The sequence below is a fragment of the Zootermopsis nevadensis genome, unplaced genomic scaffold (genome assembly GCF_977971745.1).
Source record: "Zootermopsis nevadensis isolate Lab colony 2312 unplaced genomic scaffold, Znev_1.0 Znev_ptg000002l, whole genome shotgun sequence".
NCBI lineage: Eukaryota > Metazoa > Arthropoda > Insecta > Blattodea > Termopsidae > Zootermopsis > Zootermopsis nevadensis.
Genome location: NW_028259134.1, coordinates 155,577 through 181,178, shown reverse-complemented (window position 1 = coordinate 181,178; position 25,602 = coordinate 155,577). Strand labels below are relative to the sequence as shown.

At 41.9% G+C, this 25,602-nt stretch overlaps 1 protein-coding gene across 5 annotated transcripts in view; it reads right to left on the bottom strand.

Annotated features, from left to right (window-relative positions):
- Window positions 1-2,711: 2,711 nt before the first annotated feature.
- The window catches only part of spir (spire type actin nucleation factor), a 74,054-nt gene continuing 51,163 nt past the window's right edge, over window positions 2,712-25,602 (bottom strand). For 2 of the 5 annotated variants that reach the window (XM_087357153.1, XM_087357158.1), the window contains 7 exons: window positions 19,158-19,249; window positions 15,857-16,034; window positions 14,207-14,436; window positions 13,396-13,533; window positions 10,659-10,760; window positions 8,610-8,911; window positions 2,712-6,213 (listed from right to left, as the gene is read on the bottom strand). In XM_087357153.1, coding sequence (XP_087213279.1) covers window positions 6,033-6,213; window positions 8,610-8,911; window positions 10,659-10,760; window positions 13,396-13,533; window positions 14,207-14,436; window positions 15,857-16,034; window positions 19,158-19,249 — 1,223 coding nt within the window. In that variant the 3' untranslated portion in view covers window positions 2,712-6,032. The remainder of the gene's footprint in view (window positions 6,214-8,609; window positions 8,912-10,658; window positions 10,761-13,395; window positions 13,534-14,206; window positions 14,437-15,856; window positions 16,035-19,157; window positions 19,250-25,602) is intronic. The other 3 variants (XM_087357155.1, XM_087357160.1, XM_087357167.1) reach the window with 3 other exon arrangements.

Below are 25,602 nucleotides of genomic sequence, written 5' to 3'. Positions count from 1 at the left end.
CATCTACCTATGAATCTACCTGGCACCAAAATTCAGATTATCATCATGATCAAAATTGGTACTTCCCACAGATGTTTCATTTTAGCAACAATAAACAAAATCACCAGAATAAAATTACTGCCATGCAATATCTGAAATCTGAGGAAGGCCGTGAAGACGTCAGTTATATCATGACTGACATGCAGTGAACTGTTAAGTGTATATATGCAAGAGAAACTGCAATTTCTAATGTCTGTTCATCATATCATTTGTTATCTTAATGACAGTCCCATTCTGGCATCTGACTAAAACACCCTTTGAAGTTGTGTGCACATAAAAATGTTTTATTGTTTTAAAATTAATTTTGAGTTCTGTGTTGCTGCATTTTCTACTTTTTCATGGACTAGAAGAGGGGCAGCGGATTTTTCGTCTAGCCTCTGGTCCAGGCCAGCTCTGGGGCCCACCCAGCCTCCTATCTAATGGGTACCAGCGTCCTTTCCATGGTGTAAAGTGTGGCCAGGGCATGGCGCTGACCACTCACCCCTATCTAGTGCTAAGGTTAAGAGTGAGTAGGAGCTATACCCCCCCACCCGCCTACATGGCGAATAGTGGGACAGTTTTACTTTAGAAGAAAAATCCAGTATATTTTGTAATGCAATATTATTTTTTGCAATTAAATTAAATTAACAGAGTTGAACTGATGCATCATGTGCCTGTATGAAAATTATTAAAATTAAATACTTAAATTACTCTAGAGATTCAAATAATTTGTGTTTGGTAAATTACTGTGCACTTAGTAAGGCATTATTTCCATAGTTAATTACTGAAAATATTTCATACTTCACTTTCCTTCTTACAGATATAAATTATTTCAGTAATGAAGCATGAATTACACAAGGTGAATAAGTACAGTAAAACATACATGAATATGGTAAGAATGGCTTGATGTATGTTTATTTGAGGAAAGTATTGATAACTTAGGAATTTGTCTCTGTCAGGATGTCAGATATTTGAAGAAAATATATGACATAAAATGTGTTTCTTTTCTTATTTGGATTATTCCCCACATCAGTTTTCTACTTCCCTGTATTATATTATTTACATCTTTTAACAAGATAACAAACATCTTTCCACTTTGAGTAAGGAAATTACTTTATTTTTATACATCATGAGATTTTAAATTCACAAATGAGAATATGAAGAGGATGATAAAATATGATGTTTTTAAATTCACTAATTCCACTGCATTTCTCCTTTCTTATTAGGACTCCATGCATTCAGGGATGAGATTATATGCCAGGAACCTTAGTATCCTGTACACTCTATAAAAGGTAGTTCATAGACCTCAAATGGCTTCAGTGGAATATATTAGTACAGAGTATTTACAAGTACTGACAGGCTTCTTCCTTCTTAATAAACAGGAGAAAGGTTGAGGGTGAGATTGCGGATAGCATTGGTGCGGTTTGCACGTGAAGACTTGATAATCTGGATAAACTGACGTAGATGATTTTGGTGTGTAATTCAAAGAATTATTGACAAATTTCACACTACAGAAGGTGAGCTTCCTACTTTACAATCATTGCTACCTGTATCCAAGAAAAAAATTAATTTCAATGGCAAAAAACATGGCTCTTTGGAAAACTAGGGGTTTAGTCTCCTGGTGAAGAAAAGAAAATTTCTCAGCAAAAAGGATGATATTCATGCAGAAATATTGGCAAACTTGAGAAATGTAAGTCATTACAGAAACGATGGGTGCCCTATCATCTACACAAATGAAATGTATAATTCACTCCTCACACAAAAAAGATCATGCCTGGATTGACGATAAGAGCGCAGTTTACTGGTACCTGTTTCCAAAGGACAGAGAGTCGTCATCGTACATGCTGGCAGTGAAAGTTTTGTTAATGTTTAAATTGGGGACAAGATCTGGAGATTATCATCATGAAATAAATTTTGATAACTGTAAAACATGGCTCAAAATAGAGTTAATTCCAAACTTTCTACTAAATCTGGTACTAGCAGTGGACAACACAGCTTACCACAATGTACAACTCGTCTGTCTCCAACTGTCTTCATCCTCATAGCAGAGGCAGTAAGCACTGCTGAAATGTGAATGAACTTCTACCAGGCATGGTGTAGCATCCTAGAAGACACTGCATCTGAGCGATTCAGGAACAAATGAAGTACAAATTTCTTCTGCATACTGCCATGTTTTCAAACGTTCATATACTCATGCTTCAGATATTTCTAGCATGTGCCTGTTTTGTTTCCCAATAAAAGCAACATTTCAGTCAAACTGTATCTGTATGTCTCAAGCGAACGGATTTCAAGTTCTCGCCTCAAGTCTGTGTCAAGTTCTCCAGGAAATATGGCGTTTTTTATGTTTCAGAAATTATTTGTTGAAACTGACTTTCTGGTAGTAAAATAAAACATGTTAGAGAAAAGTGTGACACTGAACTGAATTCTAGGTTAATTACATTTTGTAATGACAAATATGTAATTTTATGAAAATGATATGATTGTATTGTACACTTCCACTTTTTTTAAACAAACCTGAGTTTTCATAAATTGTTATTACTTAGGATAATTAGAAATGTTTTTCTGCATAAGATGATGTACTGAAATCACTCTCTAAATATGCACCGGGAAGCACAGGCTTACTAATACTTACTGAATCTGGATATATCTAAGAAACAGTAACATGTTTTAAACCAACTGATACAACTGTAGGATAATATACACTAATCATTATTATTTCCTACTGTATAATTTATACATACAGTTGATATTAATTTGTACTTACATGCTAAGTGGCTACTTATGTTCTACAGATAATGTATTTTACACAAACTCTTAATAGTTAAAGTAAGGTCCTTCATATTGTGGTCTATAGGGTGGTATGCCATTTTCAACAGTGTGTTGATACGACAACTGACAACACATTTTCCTGAACTGAGAGTAACACTTTTTACAAGCTGAAAACTTTATACAGAATTATAGACTGGGCAGTTTATTAATGTTGAGTGATATCTGTACAACAACTGGAAATGTTTTAAGTACATTTACAATACAATAGGCCCTACAGTTTGATGTCCTATCAGAATAACATTTTTCTTTTTAGCAAGTTTTAAAATTGTAATCTTAAGAGTTGCTCTGCTGTCTAATATTTTTACTTCAAAATTTTGCAATTCTGAATATTAAAAGATGAAAATAGTATGTATACAATGACAAAGAAATTAAACCTGACATTTCATATCAGTTTATTGAATAATTATTATTTTATGGAAGAACACAAACATTCAATGATTTCACTTTGCTAAAATTGTCTGTAACATTTTTTTTATAATTTCTGAAAAGGATTTGGTTACAAATGTAAGTTTCTACTGTCAACTAAAATCTCATACACAAAATGCAATATTTAAAATTAAATTTTTAAAGACTAATATGACTAGATTGTCCCATATAGTAATTATTTAAGAAGTTAATACTTTACAGTGTTAAATCTGCACACATATATATTATCTGTCTTTAATAATTGTCTGGTAATCATAATTTTTTTGGAGACAAGAACAGACAAACAAACAACATTTTGCTTCTGAGTAATGTCTACTAGCTAACTCAAGAATGATTTTATAATTTTAAATCATATTTAGTACAGTTTCGGAATAAGTATACAAATGTCATTTTCATGTAACATTGACCATTAAAGCATAAATAATTTCCAAGGAAGGAAACATTACAACATTACATCATCACAGTTACTGGGTTTGGCAATGGTACAATGAATCTGACTACTTCATACACAGAAAAGGAATCTCATTTTGCTATTTTACTTCAAGAGACAAGATAAAAACTTAACCTCTGCGTTACAACTAGGACTTACAGATTCTCCGAAGTAAGTGACAATTTAAAATAACTTAGCCTTTCTTATAGAAGTACGGTGAAATTCATCCCTTACCAGAATGTGTCCCTACAATGCACAAAGCTTCAGGAAACTAACTTCAGTCAGTATAATGTTGCTGCTTGTGTAGGCTGATGCACAAAGACACTGCAGTTGTGTTTTGGTGCATAATTATATCACTGTAACTTATGAAAAAATCATACTCAGTTGAGTAACCATGCTAGGGTAGAGCAAACTTATGAAATCATAATTTACTAAATATGTCAATATTAAAAACTAAAGCTTCTGATAATTCAGATAATATGGTGTGGACCAGGACACTATAAACTAACGAATGACATGCAATTTTCTTTTAAATAATATCTGAATGAAAACTGATAACAAAAATTTATTATCCAGTTGTAAACAGTTTTACCTCTGCATACAGTTTATCTTCCGTCTTACAGTAATTCATAATAATCACCAATTAATAATATGTTCTCTCACAGATTCATTAGTGTGATTTTATGAAATGGAAATGTATAAATGTAGTGGTTAAAGAACTCTCAAACTTTGGAATATTTCAATTACTATTTAATGACTTTATGTTCGAACTTTACTGAAACCATAATTTAGAGGGGGGGAAAACGTTATTGTGCGAGATTTGAGGTTCTGGTGTTGGTGTTTTGGGTTTCTGTGCCATGTACACTCATAACTAGCTGTCACTGTTCGGAGATACATGTTGCCCTGAAGATGGAGGCAGTATGTTTCTCCAAAATGTTGGCATCTACCTATGAATCTACCTGGCACCAAAATTCAGATTATCATCATGATCAAAATTGGTACTTCCCACAGATGTTTCATTTTAGCAACAATAAACAAAATCACCAGAATAAAATTACTGCCATGCAATATCTGAAATCTGAGGAAGGCCGTGAAGACGTCAGTTATATCATGACTGACATGCAGTGAACTGTTAAGTGTATATATGCAAGAGAAACTGCAATTTCTAATGTCTGTTCATCATATCATTTGTTATCTTAATGACAGTCCCATTCTGGCATCTGACTAAAACACCCTTTGAAGTTGTGTGCACATAAAAATGTTTTATTGTTTTAAAATTAATTTTGAGTTCTGTGTTGCTGCATTTTCTACTTTTTCATGGACTAGAAGAGGGGCAGCGGATTTTTCGTCTAGCCTCTGGTCCAGGCCAGCTCTGGGGCCCACCCAGCCTCCTATCTAATGGGTACCAGCGTCCTTTCCATGGTGTAAAGTGTGGCCAGGGCATGGCGCTGACCACTCACCCCTATCTAGTGCTAAGGTTAAGAGTGAGTAGGAGCTATACCCCCCCACCCGCCTACATGGCGAATAGTGGGACAGTTTTACTTTAGAAGAAAAATCCAGTATATTTTGTAATGCAATATTATTTTTTGCAATTAAATTAAATTAACAGAGTTGAACTGATGCATCATGTGCCTGTATGAAAATTATTAAAATTAAATACTTAAATTACTCTAGAGATTCAAATAATTTGTGTTTGGTAAATTACTGTGCACTTAGTAAGGCATTATTTCCATAGTTAATTACTGAAAATATTTCATACTTCACTTTCCTTCTTACAGATATAAATTATTTCAGTAATGAAGCATGAATTACACAAGGTGAATAAGTACAGTAAAACATACATGAATATGGTAAGAATGGCTTGATGTATGTTTATTTGAGGAAAGTATTGATAACTTAGGAATTTGTCTCTGTCAGGATGTCAGATATTTGAAGAAAATATATGACATAAAATGTGTTTCTTTTCTTATTTGGATTATTCCCCACATCAGTTTTCTACTTCCCTGTATTATATTATTTACATCTTTTAACAAGATAACAAACATCTTTCCACTTTGAGTAAGGAAATTACTTTATTTTTATACATCATGAGATTTTAAATTCACAAATGAGAATATGAAGAGGATGATAAAATATGATGTTTTTAAATTCACTAATTCCACTGCATTTCTCCTTTCTTATTAGGACTCCATGCATTCAGGGATGAGATTATATGCCAGGAACCTTAGTATCCTGTACACTCTATAAAAGGTAGTTCATAGACCTCAAATGGCTTCAGTGGAATATATTAGTACAGAGTATTTACAAGTACTGACAGGCTTCTTCCTTCTTAATAAACAGGAGAAAGGTTGAGGGTGAGATTGCGGATAGCATTGGTGCGGTTTGCACGTGAAGACTTGATAATCTGGATCACCATCGTCTTGCAGTCATGACACACATTCATTTGCAGCCCCTTCAACTTCTTTTTTGTGTCCGGTCTCCCGACAGTCTTCGAACGATTGAGCCTACTCCTGACGGAAAACATCAGTCAAATCAAAATATTTTTTTTATTCCATTGTTCATGCAAATATCAGAAGGTTTATGGTGATAATTCATTACAAGTTTGAGAGATTCGAGAAGGAAGCAGTCATGATAATTTTTAGGCATTTTTATAAAATTTCCTAAAAGGACAAAAAAAAAACTCCATTTGAAGCAGGGTTCTTAACCATTTCACAGCATAGAGCCGCCTTCTCCTTTTTCATGAACTCATGGGCGGAAAGGTTATAAATGGCAATTTACTGAAACTTCATGGTAGTTTATTATTAAAAATGCTACCAACTTACAGGTCCACACATGTTGGGAATTGCATGCATTCCTTCAAGTGTTCATAAGTTAGGTGTACCCTATTTCGTAATTTCATGTTCTCATTTTGCTGAACAATTTCTGCCAAACACATAACATCAATAAAGCAAGTTTTATGATTTCAGAATAGTTTGGGGGAAAAACATATTTTGAACACAAATCAGTGAGTCACATGATGCTTCTTTTGGCATTAAGGCAAACTTAAAATCAGTAAATTCCAGTTCCAGTTCTGTTTAAGAGGCATCATTTTTTATCTAGAAAGGAGAAGAAAACGTTGTTCCTTGTACTTTACTTGCTCATATGTTGGAACTCTTGTCATTAGATTCCACAGTCAAGGTCCTGATGAAGTTAATAAAGATGGAAAGTGAGAATAATATTTGCTTTCAGTTGGTGTTCCTGTAAGGCCAGTTTCATATGAAAAGCTTCAATGAATTTGAGAAGAGTCTGATTGAGTTGGTCTTTGCCTTGAAGATGACAAATTTGTTCAAGGAATCCAAAGTGACATCCACTGTGAATCCTGAAACTCATGAATAAACAAACTTTCTTTTGATTCCATGAACTCCTGGAATTTTTCCTCAAAGAAAATATGCACTTCAACAATTTGCTGCAACTCAGTCACTGAACTTGAGAATAACAGACCAGATCACTAAAATGAGCTCCTAATTCAATGAGGAAATTTTGGAGTTGCCTGTGGTTGAGGCCTACAATTTACAACCTTGGTAGTGATACTCATCACATGTTGATAGCCAGGGAAGGATTTTGCACACAGATTTTCTTGGTACATTATATAGTTAAATGTCGTAATATCACTGTTCCTGGATTCGTCTGCATCTTTTTTTAATCATCACTGTTGTTGTTGCCAAATAGTGCTGGGGCAGCATCTGTAGTTAGGGCAGACCTGTTAATTTTTAACCAGTGCATGTTAAGGTCTGTTGCAAAGATGTGTACAAATCAGTGGCCTTTAAGTGTTCTTAGGGGGCAGCAAAGCAGCCTATTTCTCCATAATTCCAAAATTTTTGTTAACCCCGTGAACAAAAGAGGCTAATTAGTGTCTGTGGCATATGTGCTTTCATCCGTGACTACAGAACAGAAAACAAAGCTCAAACACTTTTACTTGAAGGTACTGGAAATAAGTCTGGCTAAATCTTCTATTAGCCTCACAATCGTGTCTTTTGACAAACTGATGCCTGACACCATAAAGGACAAACACCCTGGAGAACAGACTTCTTCTCAAATTGTGCTTGAACTGCCAGACAATCTAGCAGATAAAGGAAATTGCCTTTATCTAGACAACCGGTACACCGGCCTCAAACTTGGTGACATGCTTCCTGCCATAAATACAGACATTGATGGCGCAATATGGAGGAACAGAAAAGAATTTCCAGAATGTGTTGACAAGCAAGGCTACATACGGTTGAACTAGAGATGACATTCCAGAGCAAACAAATGATCCTCAAACTGAGTGATAAGCGAAATGTAATAATCGTGAGTTTCTTCCATGATGGGGCACTTCAGTACGTCACTGCAAAGCCCATCGCTACACTTGATTACAATAACAACATGGGGGAATGGGCTGGAATAACTCCCAACTTCAAAATTACACGTGAAAGGCCATGTAAATATTGCCAGAAGTTATTTAGAGATACGCTGGACATGGTATGCCTGAATGCACACATACTATATATAAGAAAAAAAGGAGGGAGAATGTCTTGGCTAGAGTTCCAGCTGACCGATTGAAAGTTGTCGGTGAATGGAGGGACAGCAGAACCACCAGCAAAGGGGTGGCCACCAAAAACTCCAAACCCACCAGACTTATAGGATGCTGCTTTCCAGATCCTGTTTAAGGCACATAAAAATATCCCTGAAGAATATGTGATTCTGCTGGTCACAGGGGAAGAGGAAGAAAAACAACTCCTGGTGCCTGAATACAAGAACGCTCTTAGAGTCTTCTTGTGTTTCTCGGTCTACAGAGATCAATTTGCCTAATATGTGAAACTAAAGAGGGTTTGGGTGCATCAAGGAACTTTAAAGTCACTGAGAAGCATTTAGTGTTTAAGCAATGTACCTCCTTTCACTTGTGGTAGTGGTAGTAGAGGCAGGGCTGATGGCAGGCAGTGACTGTGGACCCTCCATGCTATCTGCCATGCTGGAGCCAACTGCAGAACACGGGGCTGACATGGATTCTCCACGAGTTAAGTTAGGACTTGAAGGTGCACTCCCCACACTGTTGCGTACCATGTCGGGTACCATCAGACGTGACATTAGTGATCTAGGGAATGACTCCTTTGTCTCTTCCTCAGGTGATGATAGTCCAGGACTCAGCGCGAACACTGGTACTCGTGAGAAATGCTCCGTTGGGATTCGCATCTGTCGGGAAAAATTCTGAAAATTAAATGCTACATATATGACGTAACCCTCATACTTAATTGAAAAGTGAATAATGTGCACCGCTCAATTTGTGTTCAAAGATCACGGATATAATTTAATTGTTCCAAATTCAGGAAAAAATCAGAGAGGTAAATGGATAAATTCATTTCTTGAAACCTGATATTAACAGCACTCCACTAGATGTCACCTACCTTTGCATGTATAATTTTATATTGTGAATAATATCAACATCGCAGTAACAGCAGTAACTTCATGCAGGTTTCTGAAATTTGGTGTGAAAGTTTTAAGAAAGTATCAAGAGCTGCAGTTATAAATGCAATACATTTTGACAATGTACAATGTGGGACATGAGCTATGCGGAATTAATTCAGAATTCAGAACACTTAAAAAAAAACAGCCATGAAGGAAAATTAAAACTGACGTAGATGATTTTGGTGTGTAATTCAAAGAATTATTGACAAATTTCACACTACAGAAGGTGAGCTTCCTACTTTACAATCATTGCTACCTGTATCCAAGAAAAAAATTAATTTCAATGGCAAAAAACATGGCTCTTTGGAAAACTAGGGGTTTAGTCTCCTGGTGAAGAAAAGAAAATTTCTCAGCAAAAAGGATGATATTCATGCAGAAATATTGGCAAACTTGAGAAATGTAAGTCATTACAGAAACGATGGGTGCCCTATCATCTACACAAATGAAATGTATAATTCACTCCTCACACAAAAAAGATCATGCCTGGATTGACGATAAGAGCGCAGTTTACTGGTACCTGTTTCCAAAGGACAGAGAGTCGTCATCGTACATGCTGGCAGTGAAAGTTTTGTTAATGTTTAAATTGGGGACAAGATCTGGAGATTATCATCATGAAATAAATTTTGATAACTGTAAAACATGGCTCAAAATAGAGTTAATTCCAAACTTTCTACTAAATCTGGTACTAGCAGTGGACAACACAGCTTACCACAATGTACAACTCGTCTGTCTCCAACTTTTTCACCTCAAGAAAGTGCTATGATATCGACTGGCTTTCAGATATTAACATTCCTTTCAGTGACCAAATGTGTCGGCCTGAATTGTATTCTTTAATTAAACTGCACCTAGAACGTATTACTGACGACATATCAGAACAAACTGCAGTTAACTTACAATGCATCAGTGATAGCAGTAGTGAGGAAGAGGAAGAAGATGATGATGGGGAATTGAGTAGAATATAACCCTCGTATAATGTACACCAGCCACAAGAGGTACTTAGGTTTAGAGAGAAAGCCCATCCCATACCTGTGTCACTGGTACCCTACCTCTCACGCACCTTGCAGGTAATGTCATCTAGAGCCAATGCTTTGTACTAGTCTGCCCTCAGAGTCAGTGCAATTTAAGTTTCCAATTTCAGTCTGTTTTTCCGCAATATTATTTTGCAGAGTAACATCATCCACTTCTGCTAGTGTAATGTTAGTTATGGCAAATTGGTCTGCGTTGTTCGTCTCATACTCTGAAGAGGCACGCAGTAACTGACGTGAAAAATCACTGAACAAGTTAATCAGTACGTTCGAGTACTTTCGAAACAATGAACAATTTTTTTCAACATCAGGGTCATATTATCTTTCATGCAAGTAGTTTACCTACATTTTCAATGAACAGAAAAGCTTACAAGGAGTTGCTGCAGTTAATTCCTCTTACATTTGTTCAACTATGTAGTTTATAAGAACAAAGTTTTTCAAAGCCTTACCTTCGAATAACACTTGGCACACACAGTTCTTTTGCAGAGTTTGCACAGTTGGCCCCATGGACCAAATATTCCAAATCTCGTCTTTAAACACAAGAAGCAAACCTGAAAACACAAGAAATTTTCTTACATAACTTTAGAGACAATATGTGAAAATTAGGTCACTGTGACTTGCGCGCGTACAGCCCACCTGACCATCTATCAATCTAGTGTACCACCAAACCATTAACCATGGCAATAACATCTGGTGCTATGGAGGTTCTAAAACCCCTATAGCCATAAGTCATGTAAAAATAACCAAATTATCTTACACTTCACAGAAACAGGACTTGGTGTAAGCCTTCAGACTTTAACACAAGTGTCCATTGTGACTGTCTCTGTTTGGAACTTAATCCACTGTCAGTTTTATAAGTATTAAAATTCTGAAGACATTAAATATCACTTTGTTTCAAAGGATGAATTTTCCTTCCTCTTCAGATAAAAACGGGGGGGGTAAATTATACTATTATAGAATGTGAAGAAGTGTGACAATTTTCTTCTCGAATATGTCCAAGTCCCTGCAGATGACATTAGCAGCTGATGCGCATCTAGCAGAAGGACTGTTTTTGATGAAAGGGCTAAAACTGAACACAGAAAAATCTTTCAGATTCCGAGCAGTGATGCGGAGACCGACATCTTCCAGAAGGGAAGGACAGCATTTAAAGCCGCGGTAAACCTGCGCAAGGAACAGTGCATCACTGCAATGCCTTCTCTTACGCAGGGTATGGAGTTTTAAATACTCTAAAGCATCAGCGTAGCTGTAATGCACTTGGGGGAGGAGATGATAGCAGCAAAGGGCTGCAAACTTCTGCTGGATACGTTCCAGTTTGTTGGCATCAGTAGTCGTAATAGAATTCCAAACGACCGAGGCGTACTCGAGCTTGGATCTAACTAAGGTTACATATAACACATACAGGCAATCGAGAGAAGAGAACGAAAAGGTTAATGTGCGAACAAGACCCAGCAACTTGATACAATGTGAAAATATGTGGTCAACATGGTTGTGAAATCGTACCTTAGAGTCGATAAATATTATTTATAACGTTTTACAATGTATCTCATACTGATTCGTATTCTAAATCATAATTCTTACATCGCTGATTTTGAATAAATATTATACTTACAGTCATCTCTGCAGTTTCCTGTTTTTCGTTAACGTGAATTTGCTCCAATGAGATTGATGAATAGGTAAAAGCTGTTTGTGAAATGCAAACTTTTGCATATGCGAGTTTGGTCTTATGCTTTAAACTTTCATCTCTGCGGAGTTACCGGGGTTATTTTTACTACGCGATTTTCTATGGGTCGGCGTCTTACATGAATGCAACTGTCGCATAACACCAGAGATGACTGTACACATCAGTCACATGAAAGATTTGCTGTCAATCGCGGGGACCAACGAATTGCCGATTGTAAGTGTATAAAATATATTTTTTAAATTCCCCTTATTTTATTTACGTTATTTCAGAGCTTTAAATGTAATTCCATTATATTACTTGTCAATGTTTGGGTGCTGGGAACTTCCCACTGATTTACGTTATAAAAGAGTTTCAATTTACGCCAGTTCGTCCAGGAACGCATCCCCGGCGTAAATCGAGGGCTACCTGTATAATCAGTTAGGATGACTTTTCATCTGTAAGAGATTATATTAACTTCATTCTTAAAAGTACAGGGGCATTCTGAGCCCAAATAAGGGTTTTGAAATAGTAAGACTGGACATGGCTGATAGCTGCCTCAATGAAACAGTAAGAGAATAATTACAATAGGTCAAAAGTAAAAAGTAATAACAAAATTTTTACTGAAGCACTGTACAGTTGTATAATACGGCATCTTATGTGCTGGTCTGTTATTACCATCACTTTCAAAGTGCTTGTTGAACTACGCATTTTGGCCACATGCAGCCATCATCAGCTTTGATGTGACCACATGGTCAATGCTTTCATTCTTGATTCAATCCAAAACAATATTTTTTCTAAAATATACTAAATTTTAAGCAGTTAAACTTCTAAAATGTTTAAAACTTTTAAAACATTGTAGCACAGATGGATGAGACTTGTTGTGCCCTGACGTACTGACAGGCGACAGCTCCATTTCACAGCTTCTTAATTTTGTATGTAGCGGACAGTTACAATGAAAATGTCCGGCATGGGAGGGTTTTGTGTAAACTGTTTCTTGTCTTGTTATGAAGACATCATAAAATTGGAGAGTATTATCCATTTTTGTTTCCATTCTAAGTAAGTGGGTACATGGTCCCGCATTGTTGAGATAGTTTAGAAATTCATGCAATTTGTCAGTCCTGTGGCCAAATCAAAAACGTCAGACGCACGTCAGAAATATGATAAGTATTTGTTGTGCTGTGGTTAATGCTAAGTTTTCCAAATTTCTATAAAACTGCTACTAATGGAGAGGGGGAGGGGGGGAGAGAGACAGACAGAAAAAGGGGGGGGGGGTCTTCCCATGGCAAACCTTTTGTTTTTATCACAAGATCCATCTTGAAATTTGGTGATTTTTGAGGCTTTATGATTTTTAAGAACAACAAAAACAGACAATGTGTGAAATCCAAAACAAAGAAGGTAGCATCACCAAATGCATTCAGAGGATAACAGCAAATGTCCACATTTGAGAGCAGAAATATCAAACAAAGAGAAAATATTCTGAAAATTTGTTGCACTCTATACAAATAGGCAAAGTAAAAATGTCTCACCTTTCGTTTCTCTACGTCTTCTTTCACGTGACCTTCCACAGGAAGGCTTTCTAGTTCTGCCTTTGTCAGCACACTGCGAATATGAACAATTTCTTCGAGAGTGAGCGACAGGCATTCCATTGCTTGCTGCCAGTTTTTCTGCAAATTGACAAACATATTGGAAGGTTTCCTCAGGTAAAATAGGATACACGCCAAGTAAACCTTAAGCACATTTAACTGTGCAAATTTTTAGAAAAGAGTGAATTGGATGCAGGGCACAGCTGACTTTTCAAACATGTATTTAAGTATTATTCTCCCACTTGTTACCTGCAAATCCAAAGTTAAATCAAAATAATGTATTCTGTAATTCCCCCATGTATTTTACATGTTCCATCTCTACCATTGTCTGAACAATATTAGACAAAGAGCATTTCATTTCTAAATTGATTCTGAAGAACATTTAACAGAGTGGTGAAGAATTTGTTTCTGAGAAGGGATAATCCATGAGATGCAGTCGGCCACTCTCAGTCCAAGAAAAATTAGATTTTCAGCACAATACGGACTCTGAATAATAATGGGGTCTGATGTTCTCTATAGCTAAGCTTTGGCAGAGACGTACACAAAACAAATCTGCATATAGATCTGATTAGTTATTGAATAATGAGCGTAAATTAAAATCAGATCATGAAAGAAATATAAAAATGGAGATGAGATTTCAAGAAAGTAAAAACTGAGGAGAGAATAATGAGGCGGGAGGAGGCAAAATCTATGGCATTACAGAAAATTTTCTGTCTACAACTTTCTGACACCGCTGTCAATTCTGCATACATACCGACTGTAGCAGTTCATCCTGCAATGAGCTGCGTGACCAAGACATTTCTGGCAAAGTGCAACCCAAGTTTCCAGAGTCCGTTTCTGAGCTCGCGGAGGAAAGAGTAGGGCCTCGAGACTGTGGTCGTGAATGTGGCAGGGACTGACTTCCACTTTCGCTGTTACAAACCACGATCGTGTGCCTGCGAATTGAAGCTCTCCTACTAGGACACTGTGTTGCCAGGTCATATGCTAAAAACACAGAACCAAATACTGTAAAATTGTGGTCCTGTTATAATTGGAGGGATGTAGCTCACATTTGTGAAATACTGCAAAATATGATTCCTTAAAGATACTGTTCATACAAAATTTCATCAAGATCCAAATAGTGTTTCTTGAGTTGAATCATGCAAGCAAACAGACAGACAGATACGCCCAGCATCATATGCCTCATTTCATGCATACCATGCAAAAAACAGAACAGCTCAGCAGCCATCAAATTAGACAATGGCACTTATGCGGACATCCCTTCAGATTGCAGATTAATAGAATGGGAAGGCACAGAAGATCAGCACTGGTAGTGACGCACGCCTAACCATGTGCGCACGCTCTTTGGTATCTGTACTTCTGTTTCCCAACATGTGCACAGAGTATTTGGCAGAAACACAAAGTGTGAAGAGCACAGCTAAACCACAGTAAGCGTACTTAGAGTGGGGCACTCCACCGCATGTTTCAGCCCTGGCAGTCATCATCAGATCAATGCACAGTCATTATGGCATTGGGCTTGGTCCATTTGCATAGGTCGTGCAGTTTGTGATAAACAACAAAGTATATGAAGTCAATTGCACATATAAACATTAAAAATGTTACAAAATTAAAAATAAGGATCCAATTTCTGTTAGGTTACAGTATTCAGTGAACGACTTGCAATGTAATCACTGGTCACAGAAGCAGATTTACTCGACATGTGTCAATTACTTCCTTGCTTATTGTGTCACTGAAAATCTTTCGTCTTCACTACTTTCTCTTTCTGTCCTCCGCATCGCACGTCAGACACAACGCTGCGTGCACTGCTCTCGCAATGTCGCTCAACTGATCTCTGTTCCTCCACACCGACTTCCCACTTCTTGGACACTTTAACGCTGCGCTCTTGCATGAGCGCAAGATTACCTTCTTCTCCCTAGTTCATCACCAGTCTCATTGCATTCATATTTCCATCTCCAGGCAGGGGGCAGAAGGCCTAGACATTGCTTTGGCGGCTAGTTACTCAAAACTCACAATGCAGGGCTGCGGGGGGAAGGGGGAGTGCATGTGTGACACTCAGTTGACTAACAAATATATATACCACTACCAATACAGTAGCGACACATTAAAATATGGGTCAACATTTCATTAACACAATCAACAGTTAAAATGTAAAAAATGTGAATCTTTACTATGAAATGCGCAAATTTCTATTTACCTTCTCTTGCTGTTAACAATTTATCACAAACTTTACGACCTATGAAATGGATCCACTCGAATAATCTTCAATCTGACCAGGAAAGAAACTGGAATCTAAAATTGTTGTGTGAATAAAGATTCTGGTCACCCCAGAGCCGACGCTACGAGCATGACAAGCCATGCACGCACACAACACCAAGACAGAATCAGTTCACTGATTGACGCCTACACTCCAACGTGGTGTCGACGTAGCTGTGATACTCGTCATGTGTGATACCTGTCCGGTGCCACGGGTTACTCCTACTCTTTCGGCGTCGCGAGGCTCCGCAGCCACCGCTCTCAATGTCACCTGCTGCACTGGGACCAGACGCCTGGTCATCTTCGTCGTCTTCTTCGTCATCGTCCATCTGCAATGAGAGGAAATTGATCCTGCAAGTGAGACTTTGGCTAATTGGACAGCCCGAGTTCAGTTGCATGAAGTTTTAAATTCATTTCCTGATTCTTTCATCTGTGCTACGTACAAAATAATAAAATACTTTACTTTTACTGTTTAATTAATAACACGTGTTTCCAAAACAACTGTCATGACAAAAAGCAGACCAAGGCAATGGAGTAAATGCACTCCATCTGGATCATTTTGGACAAAATTTCAAAATGTACTTAATGCCCAAACTCTTAAATCAGAATGTCCCCTTAAAGTGTACCCAGCCTCGTGTCCAATGGGTACCGAGGTCCTTACGGGGCGTGACGCTGACCACTCCCCCCATCTAGCGCCGAGGTCAAGAATGAGTAGGAGCTACACCGCCTCTCCCCCCAAGCGCCTACATGGCGTACAGTGGAACAGCTTTGCTGTTTACTAATTAGGAACGCAGTTTTCATCTTCTTTCCCTGGTGCTTTGGAAATAGAGTTGCATGGTCTCCCCCCGAAAGTCTTGAAGAAAATAACGCTTTTGTTGAAACCCCCAATTAAAGCTAACGAGACTCCCCTTCGAAATTCCGGGGTGGATCGGCAATTCTTCGCTTGTTTCGAGGGCGCCACCAAAAATCCCAACAGCGGAGTCCAGGCGGAGGAGGGGGCAGAGCCTCCCTTCACTAATGAGGAGAGTTGGCCAAAATGTTAGCACGGCTAGGTGGGCCGAATTTCAATGATGACCTTGGAGAGTGAAAGGTCAATTATGATGGCCGTTTTCAATGCATTCACAGACGTCTCTGAGACTTAACCACAAACAAGAGCGGAGTTGGTGAACGCAAATCATCAGCAGCGGAGGGCGAAGTCGAAGGTAGAAGGCTACCGACGTTTCAGAGGTCCTTGGTGCCTCCATCATCGGGGCGCTATCTTCGAATTCTCCTTAAAACGACGATCATGAACGCGGAGTTTACTTTATACTTTTTTGGTTTACTGGCGGCCTCCGTCGTCAGGTTAGACTGTGAGTTGGTCGTGTGACAGAATTAAGGGTATAATTTGGAAGGGAGCGGTCGGGGTGTAATTTAAAAGAACGCCCCGAGGTTTTCATGGAGGGACTAATGAAAAACGCGGAAATTCTGCCGGTCGATATTTGAAAGTTCGACGTCCATTAATACGAAGCAGGTGGCGTGCTTAAAGGCGTTAATCAAATATTAACCGAGGCCCTGAGGCAACCCACGAACACCCTCGCGGTCTTAGTGTCCCTGTCTGGATTCGAATCGAATATCTCGCATTTCAGTTACGGACGTCAGCGCCAAACGAAGGCGCCGGACCAATAAAGAAACTCGAAGACAGAAGAAACAGAGAAAAATCATCTCTTTAACTCCGTTGCATTGCTCGGTCCGAAACAAGTGACGCTACGGGGCGTGGTCGGTCAGCTGGCATCTGTAAGGTCTTTCATACGGAACTCGGAACGAGCTTCAAGGCTGTTCGAGTCACGCAGCCGAGTTCCGCTTCAAACGCGAACCCGGAGTCGTGAACTGCCCACCAAATGCACCTAGCGCCAAATCGACGCAGCGACTACAAAGACAATCAATTCCCCGGAATATTAGGTCGTAGACCAACGAAATCTATTCAGGGGAAGAAGAAGAAGACAGCACGAACATCGACTCTCGGACAGACTGCGTTGTTAGTTGGGGTCACCGGAGTCAACTGCAGTTGCTACTGGCAGGGCTGCCGACTTTGAAAAGGAAAATTACCCAGCACAGAGGAGCGGGGAACGTCCCAAGAAGATGGAGGCCTACTATTTATTATTCGCACGCCTGTTTCTCCGCAAAGATCCTGCCTTCAGCGGTTCGCTTTCACACAAAAATAAATAAAAATGCGGCCTGAAATGAATTTCGACATACGGACGCCCCGTTTTAACGCCAAAATGTGTCGTGGACAAATAATTTTTGCTAGGAGCAAGAGAATTGGGACTGGAGAATGAATTTCCTATCAAAAAACAGCTCGTTCTGGGTAAAAAACTGGACGTGTTTAACAAATATTTTCGCACCAGACAATTAAGATTTTTATTAAAAGATCCGTGTGTTTACGTGCAAATGCTTGAGGGACTCGTGTTCCGACACTTCGCGTGTCGGCCAGCAGACAGCGCTACACGTAATGGCTTCTTCTCGCTTAATCGTCACAGATGACAGATTTAAAACCTCAAATTATCAAAAACACAGGTCAACTTTCTACAAGCGCAATTATTGGCGATTCTAGTGTCTCTGGATTTCACTTGGCCAATTTAAACTTATGGTGCAAGCTTTTTCTTTTGTTTTTCAGCAAGTCAGCTCAGCCGCCTAGAGCCACAGCCGAAACTTTTAAGTGTTGCAATCCGAGTTTCTTCGCATTGCGACTGGCGGGCCTTAATACGTTGGCAACAGGCAAATTCACGAGGACCGGGGGACTCCATTCCACGTTGACCACATCAGAGCTTCGACTCGAAGTTCGCTGATGCGCGGAACCCCTTGGTTCCGGAAGTGGGAAGGCACTTGTGCCGATCCAGGGCCGACTGAGGTCACCCACGGGCAACCGAGGGGGCAAGCCGGCCAAGTCGGCGCAACGAGTGGTCTAACTAGCTATCCTGATTGGGGGTCTTCCGTGTTTTTCCTCAGTTGTAATGCCAGGTTATGATCCAGAAGGGGCACCGCCCGCCTTCGCCAATCTTGGAGGCATTCAGCCAAAGCGATTCCCGCCAATTCTGGGTTCAAATCCCAGACAGCCGTCCAACAGAGGACAAGTTGCCTGACGCGATAATCTCCCAATGAAAAGCCGAGGCCTTCGGCCACGACAAAACCCCCGTAACAGTTTTCCATTTCAAGGAAGTGCGTTTCGTAAGCAGAAATGGCGTCTCGCGCTTGCGCAGAACTCCGCCCTGTACTGTTGCCGTGAATAGACCGGAAATAGCTCGGTCGACGAGTCCAACAGAATCGATACCTGAACACGGAGGACGACAGAGCCTTCGAAACGCACTGATATTTCAAGCTTTACAAGACTTTTTGAGAGAGCGGGAAACCAGGCAACGAAAGTAGCAACATCCAACGCGTCACTGCCGCTTACAATTTTAACTGGAACGACTTACCTGCAGCTTCGAGAAATCGACTTTAATGAGCCTCCGAGTGGATTTGCTGCTACTCGAGGAATCTTCTCGTGGGTGGGCGTCAACTGGAACTACTGCAACAGAACACAACGAGTGTCAAGGCGGACAAGAACTGGACCGGAGGCTGGGTTCATCTGCAGTAAACCGGAAACTAATGCTAACACAGCGATCGAATTCTGGACGGCGATGTTCACAAACAACAACTGCAGAAGTTCAAGGATTCCCGGTTTGCCTCAAGCAGATTCAATCCACAATTTACGAGCAACTCTCTTAACAACAGCCTCCATTAACACTGGACCGCGCAGTAGTCTCTTCAATGGCCGTCGGATTTCCTTCTAAAACATCTTCGTCAGCAATTTGACATTCGATACGAATTGAAACTCAGGCGGACTTCGAAAGAACATAAAAATTGCATGATGAAGAACCTCATTAACTGTATTCTCCACTAAATATTATTAAAGTTTCAAAATCAAGACCAAGCCGATGGGCGGAACGTGTAGCATGCAACTGCTCCAGCATCAGTGGCGATCTCTTGTGAAAACGACAGTGAACCTGTAAGATCTGCATTCCATCTTATTCTAGTTCCAAGAAACGAGGGGAATTTATTCGGTGTCAGAACAACTTTTCCCTCGCTCGGGCCAGAATAGTTTTCCTGTTGGACCCAAGGGCCAAGAAACCCCAGTGTCATTATCAGGAATGACGAAGTACCATTGCAAACGCTGAAATATAAACTCCATTTAAATGCGTACAAACTACGATAATGTTGTATGACATTTTAAATCTGCTCCTGCAAGTAGAACGTAAATCTTAACGACGATGGCTTTAGTGAGAAAGTTCTCTTACCAGTGACGGAATTTCAATTTCGAAATAAAAACTTTGTACTGAACAAATACTTTCGCGGAATAATTAATATCGCAAAATTACGAAAGCAAAATTTAAACTGGAAATTCGTTCAAATCTCGCCGGCACGCGGTGGCTCTAAACAAAGGCTGCAGAAACTCCGAAACGTCCCTCTCAAGAGCACCTCCTGTAGTCGAGGCAGCACTATCGATCCGGCGACCGTCGAGATTCGGGTAGGTCAGGGGAGACAAAGATGGCGGTCGGGCGACACGCGGTGGCCACGTGACGCCTTCCTTCAATCGAACCCAAACACACGGCGAGTCCTGTGAAGACCGAGTCACGCAAAGTTGGAAAATGTGTCCTAGGGGCAGATGCGAGAGTCAGAGTAAAGGAAACGAGCGATTGGATTCAGTAGCACGTGGGAAGTTTCTCGACTAAACGGCTATTGGCTTTAAAGAACGCCTGTTCCTAGAGTCGCGTGGCGATTGTGACCGAGGGCAGACACGTAATTGGATTGCCCTGCGACGCCAACGCGAGGTCAGGCACGTCGTCTCGTCCAACTTCGGACTGATTAAAGAGCGCGCAAGTCACACCAGGGGTAACCGGTTCGAATCTTGACTAGGGTTTAATTTTATGTTCAAAAGTCGCTCTAACATTTTCAACTGTTCGCCCCATCACACAGGGCGAAAGAAACAGATGACAGCCTAATCTGAGGCAGCGACCAGAAATCTGCCCGGAGTGACCGAAGATCGTGCAAGTATTCCCACTCAGCACTTCGAGGTCATTCTTATTTCGGAATGAACATCTTTAAGGGAACTTCCCAGTGATTACAAACGAAGATCAATATTAAAGCCAATTAAATAAACGCTCATTTCGTAATTGGCCAAATACTGTACATGAGCAACGCCTGCGTGTCCCGTGTTGCACGCACATAAACACAAAACAAGAAATATCCGCGTGTTCTGTAAGGACACGCGCAAAACCGTGTTCGATTATAACCTCACAAACGGTTGTACGCTGATCTTTGGCACAGAGACAGACGAGATGCCGTTATCCCATTCGACCATCAGAATGACCCAAAATCCTGCTCTAACCGCGGAGGAGACCAACAGCAGACCTAGTCACGATCTTGTGCTTCGATCTTTATTAATCCGCATCTCTACAAAACGGCTTGTTATTTGGATAGGCCAAAGGAGAAGATTTGTCCTCTTTCGACTGTCGGTCTGCCATTCCTAACCTAAACTGAAATCGGCGAAACACCTGCAAAAGTGTCCATTTAAAATGCAAGCCTCGGCATCATCAGTAGAAGACAGGCGAGAGGAGTCCACCCTCGGTCTCCGACCGACTCGCGGACGCTTCGAAGGCTCCGAAGCGAAGAACAACTTCCTTGTTCTCGCCAAAGTGTCTGTCGGCCAATCTGCGTCAGAAGCGTGACTCCTCGTCTGCATGAGGACCCCTAAAAATGAACAGAGTCCAGCAGACTGAACGGGTCGCCATGGGCTCTTCGATGGCGCTGGTCAGATTCGATTGTCTCTTCGTCCATATTCGAACACGAAATCCCCCCGCCCCCTGTTCTCGAGGCTAGCCCAGAAAGCGGTTCCGTGGATTTTCAAAGGATGTCGATCGCCCGAGGGCAGAAATTACAGCCAGGCGAATCGTTACGACGAGGCCATTACCGAGAAGTCGCGGGCATCGGGGGATTGAAGAGGGGGGGGGGGGGGTCGCAATGGGTTCATATGGAACCCTAGTAAGAGAGTGAGGCCCACGCAGCCCTGCCTTTTGCATTAGGAGGACCCGTGGTCTCGAGGCGCTTCAGACCCGAGACTGGAACAGCGTAGTCATTGATGTCTGGAACGCCGTTCCTTCTCAGTCGGCGGAAGGTCTCGTCAGGTGGCAAATTTGGTTTGCCAACTGATCCAAGTCCAGCCGCGCCGCGCTGAGAATCCAAATGGCGCCTTGTTCGATGAGGAACTTGCAATCTTCCAGCTCTCTGGCTCGGTCCAATACATCTCGTCCTTGGCCGCGCTGCCATAATCGGGTACGGCCGATAAGAGTCCTCAGACGAAACAGAAAGGCAACGAGGTGGCCAGAGTTTCCAGGGGTCTTAAACCGACTGTCGAAGCTGATGCTCTGGTGCGATTTGTGGTCTGAAGCTTTCACGGTGACTGAATATAATGAATTCTTCCCAGGCTAAGAGCCGTATCAGGTGGTTGAACGGAGAAAACGCCGTCTTCCGGAGACTCGAGCTCACCTGGGTGGACCGAGGAGCGAGCTCCGACTCTAAGCTCCTGATGCTTTAGGACGACGCACTTCGCGGCGACGCTGAAGTATGACGAATCGCATTCATGAATAAAACGGGGCCTTTTGGGGGGCACCAAAATGGGCAGCTTCGTAATTTTTAGCCCACTCTTCCCCAAGTGCAATGGAGTCAACTCATCAAGAGAAATGAGACTGGCAGGACTTGCATAGCTAGCACGGTGAAATAAGACATGCGTACAGAATTTTAATAAAGAAAATAAGGCGGATTTACGCTTAAAACGGATCACACACAGGCCGGAAGCGTGAGTGGAAGTTGGCCGAGATCACGTGACTCGGGACAGAAGAGGACGAATTTCTTGACGACCGTCGAGGATGAAGTTGCAGTTGCCGTTCTGAACTTTGAACTATGAATAGACTGCAGACCTCGTGAAACGACCGCAGCGACGGACCGATAATCAATACTTGGTGCGACGGGCGTCTCGGCGCACACGGCGCGAATGCGTCCCGCTCCTACACACAGCTGACCGCCAGATGTCTCCGCGTTCCGGACAACCGGAGAGAAAACTCAAACCCGGGCGTCCAGCTCGCAGTTGTAACTTTGCTGACCAAACTCCCCCTCCTTATCCCCTCTTACAACTCCCTCGTTCGTCATTTCGGGTGTTCGGGATGAAATTATTAATAAAGCAATTAAGTTTTACTGCAGAAAAACGTTAACAGGCGGTTAGCGGTTTTCGGTCAGCACTAGAAGCCCAACCGCCCGACACTTCCGTGGAATACAAATTTATTTGTGGTTTGTTTCGCAGCGACAGAGATCGGATGATTAATGAACAGCCATTCGGAAAACACACGGAACGAAGCGCCAAGAAAACACGACATCGGGTCTCAGGCCGTGATTTCAACCGGGAACTCCAGAAAGAGCGGCAACCACTCGACCGGCGCGCACTGGCAACGAGACACGGCCCCTAACCACATTGCTGGCCACAAGGATTTGCTTTTGTTGGGACGTACTCGGTTTCCCCATCGCCCGTCGCTGACGCAGTGGAAGACGGAGGAGGAGGAGGAGGATTATCTGAGCGACTCGTGTAATCTCTGTTATCGAAATATTTCTCCTTCAGAAGCTGGTATCAGCCCCAACACCAATTTGTACGTGCCTCTAAAAATGCTGTAATATACCGATATTAAATCGACTTCCGACATTCAAATTTCTAACCATTCAATGGTGAAGTCCGCCGAGTGACTACGTCTGTGCTCTGCAATGAACCTTCGTCTCAACTAAGCAGACACAAATCTGAGGGCGGGAAATGAACTCAAGCCTTGCCTCTCCGCTACACCAGACACAGATTTTCCACACCCCTGGCGACGGAAATCGAGGTTCGTGCAGTCACTTAGAGGGCGGCGACCTCAGAAGGAAAACAGGAGAGCCGAACGCGGGACTTTTGCCTCACGTTTCCTCACGGAAATCATCGGCATCAGTACATGAAGATCGGGAAACACATCAATGCTGGCACCAGAGAGCCCTTCCAACAGAATGTACAGAAGCTGGACGATACGCAATTATTGCGGGCGGTTGTTAGAAGCAAACGTTTCAACATCGCTGCAGGAGAAAGCAGCCTCTGAGCACGAACCGAAGTCACAGTCCATTCCCTCGACCTACTTCCCCGAGATCGATCCCGTAACGACTTTCCTGTTGGCCTAAAATCATGATTACCCGTCGCCTCGAGTTCTGCATTCAGTTCTCGTGCGGCGACATGTTTCGGGAGAAAAAAACCGTCTTCAGGGCATCACTTTTCCGAATCTGTCGTGACCTAGCGGCACGCAGTTCGCTTTATCGAGTGAAATGGACATCAAAAGTCTCTCCGCTTCGCTCCTCGCACGCGTTGCAGAAGGCAGAGCAAACGGAGACTCGCCTCGGAAGCAGCCATCTTCATGTCGGACATTGTTTGCTCGGTGTGTGATTTGCAGGGGCGAAAACAGCAACCCGCCGGTCTTACGAACTACGTCGGACAGGCTTCAAGGCGAAACGAGTGTCTGAAGACGCAATGCACTGGGGGTTGTGGTGAAAACGCTCACCACCACGAAACAGAAGACTTCCGTCCCGTCGCACAATAAATTTCGAGAAGTTACAACGAGCGAAACAAATGCCGTCTGCGTTGCGTCTCATGCTCGAGACCTCGGCGTTCGTGTGGTCTAACTCCGAAACGCGACTCACTACGGCAGACCACATATTTCACTAAATACGAGTACAAGGAATAATCCAGTGGAAAAGCTTTGTCAACAAAGCCCAGAGCGCTGGTTTCCTCACGAGAAAACCAAACGCACGGTCCATTTTGCCAGGATGATCCAACTGAGAGGCTGCTTTCACTCGTAATTATTATTAAACAATTCAGTCCGCACCACAAAGAAAACACAACGCAACAGACCAGTTTGCTATGAACAGTTAAGGACGACACAGCCACCCTTCGTGAAAAATTTAGATATGGGAATGGCTGCTTTACAGAACGCGAAATCGGAGACAACCGACACTTACTGGCGGCGTCCCAGTATTCCCGTTCCTGAACGACATCGTGGACCTCGTCGTCTTCTTCCGGCGAAGTTCCGGAGGCGAGATCGAAAAGTCTGGTGGGACACACTTCACCGGGTACCAAGCCAACAACTGTCCTAGGATTGCCACCCACTGCTAGCAACATTTCACTGGCGCCCGCGCAACCGATCGCAGGAGACTGGCAGCGCCGCACAGCTTCGGCTACCGGGCGCACAGCGCCGACAACCGACGCATGCGCAGAGAGTTTCGCAAATCGGTAATACGCGATTGTCCGTTTTCAGAGCCGATTTGAGAAAATGATCGGCCTTCCGGAACGCGTGGTCTCGGAACACGTCCCTCGCCATTTCCAAAGACGCCCCCCCCCCCCCACAACCGCCACTCTTCGGGGCCAACTACGTCGGTGGTTCCAGGACTCAAACGGGTCCTAACGCCTTTTATAATTGTGAATGACCATGAAAAGTACAGAATGCCCTCTTCAAGCCCGGGGGGGGATTCTCGGTGTGCTTATGGAAGTGGGGGCTGACTGCAGCTGAGAGGTGTTGGATCATAATTTTCAACGCCAACTGTGACTTGGTGGTCCCCAACTGATTTCTTCTTCCTGCGCCGGGCCTAAGACGCCCTTAGCTTCCGCCTTCAAAGCATTAGGACCCCACGAACTAACCTCGGAGCGAGCGCCCGAGTCGTCGGTGTCCGTGGACCTCCATCCGATCTAAGTTTTGCAACAGCGACTCAGAAACTGCTTTCACTTATTCGTCGGCACTGACTCATGTTTAAGCCAGGAGTTGC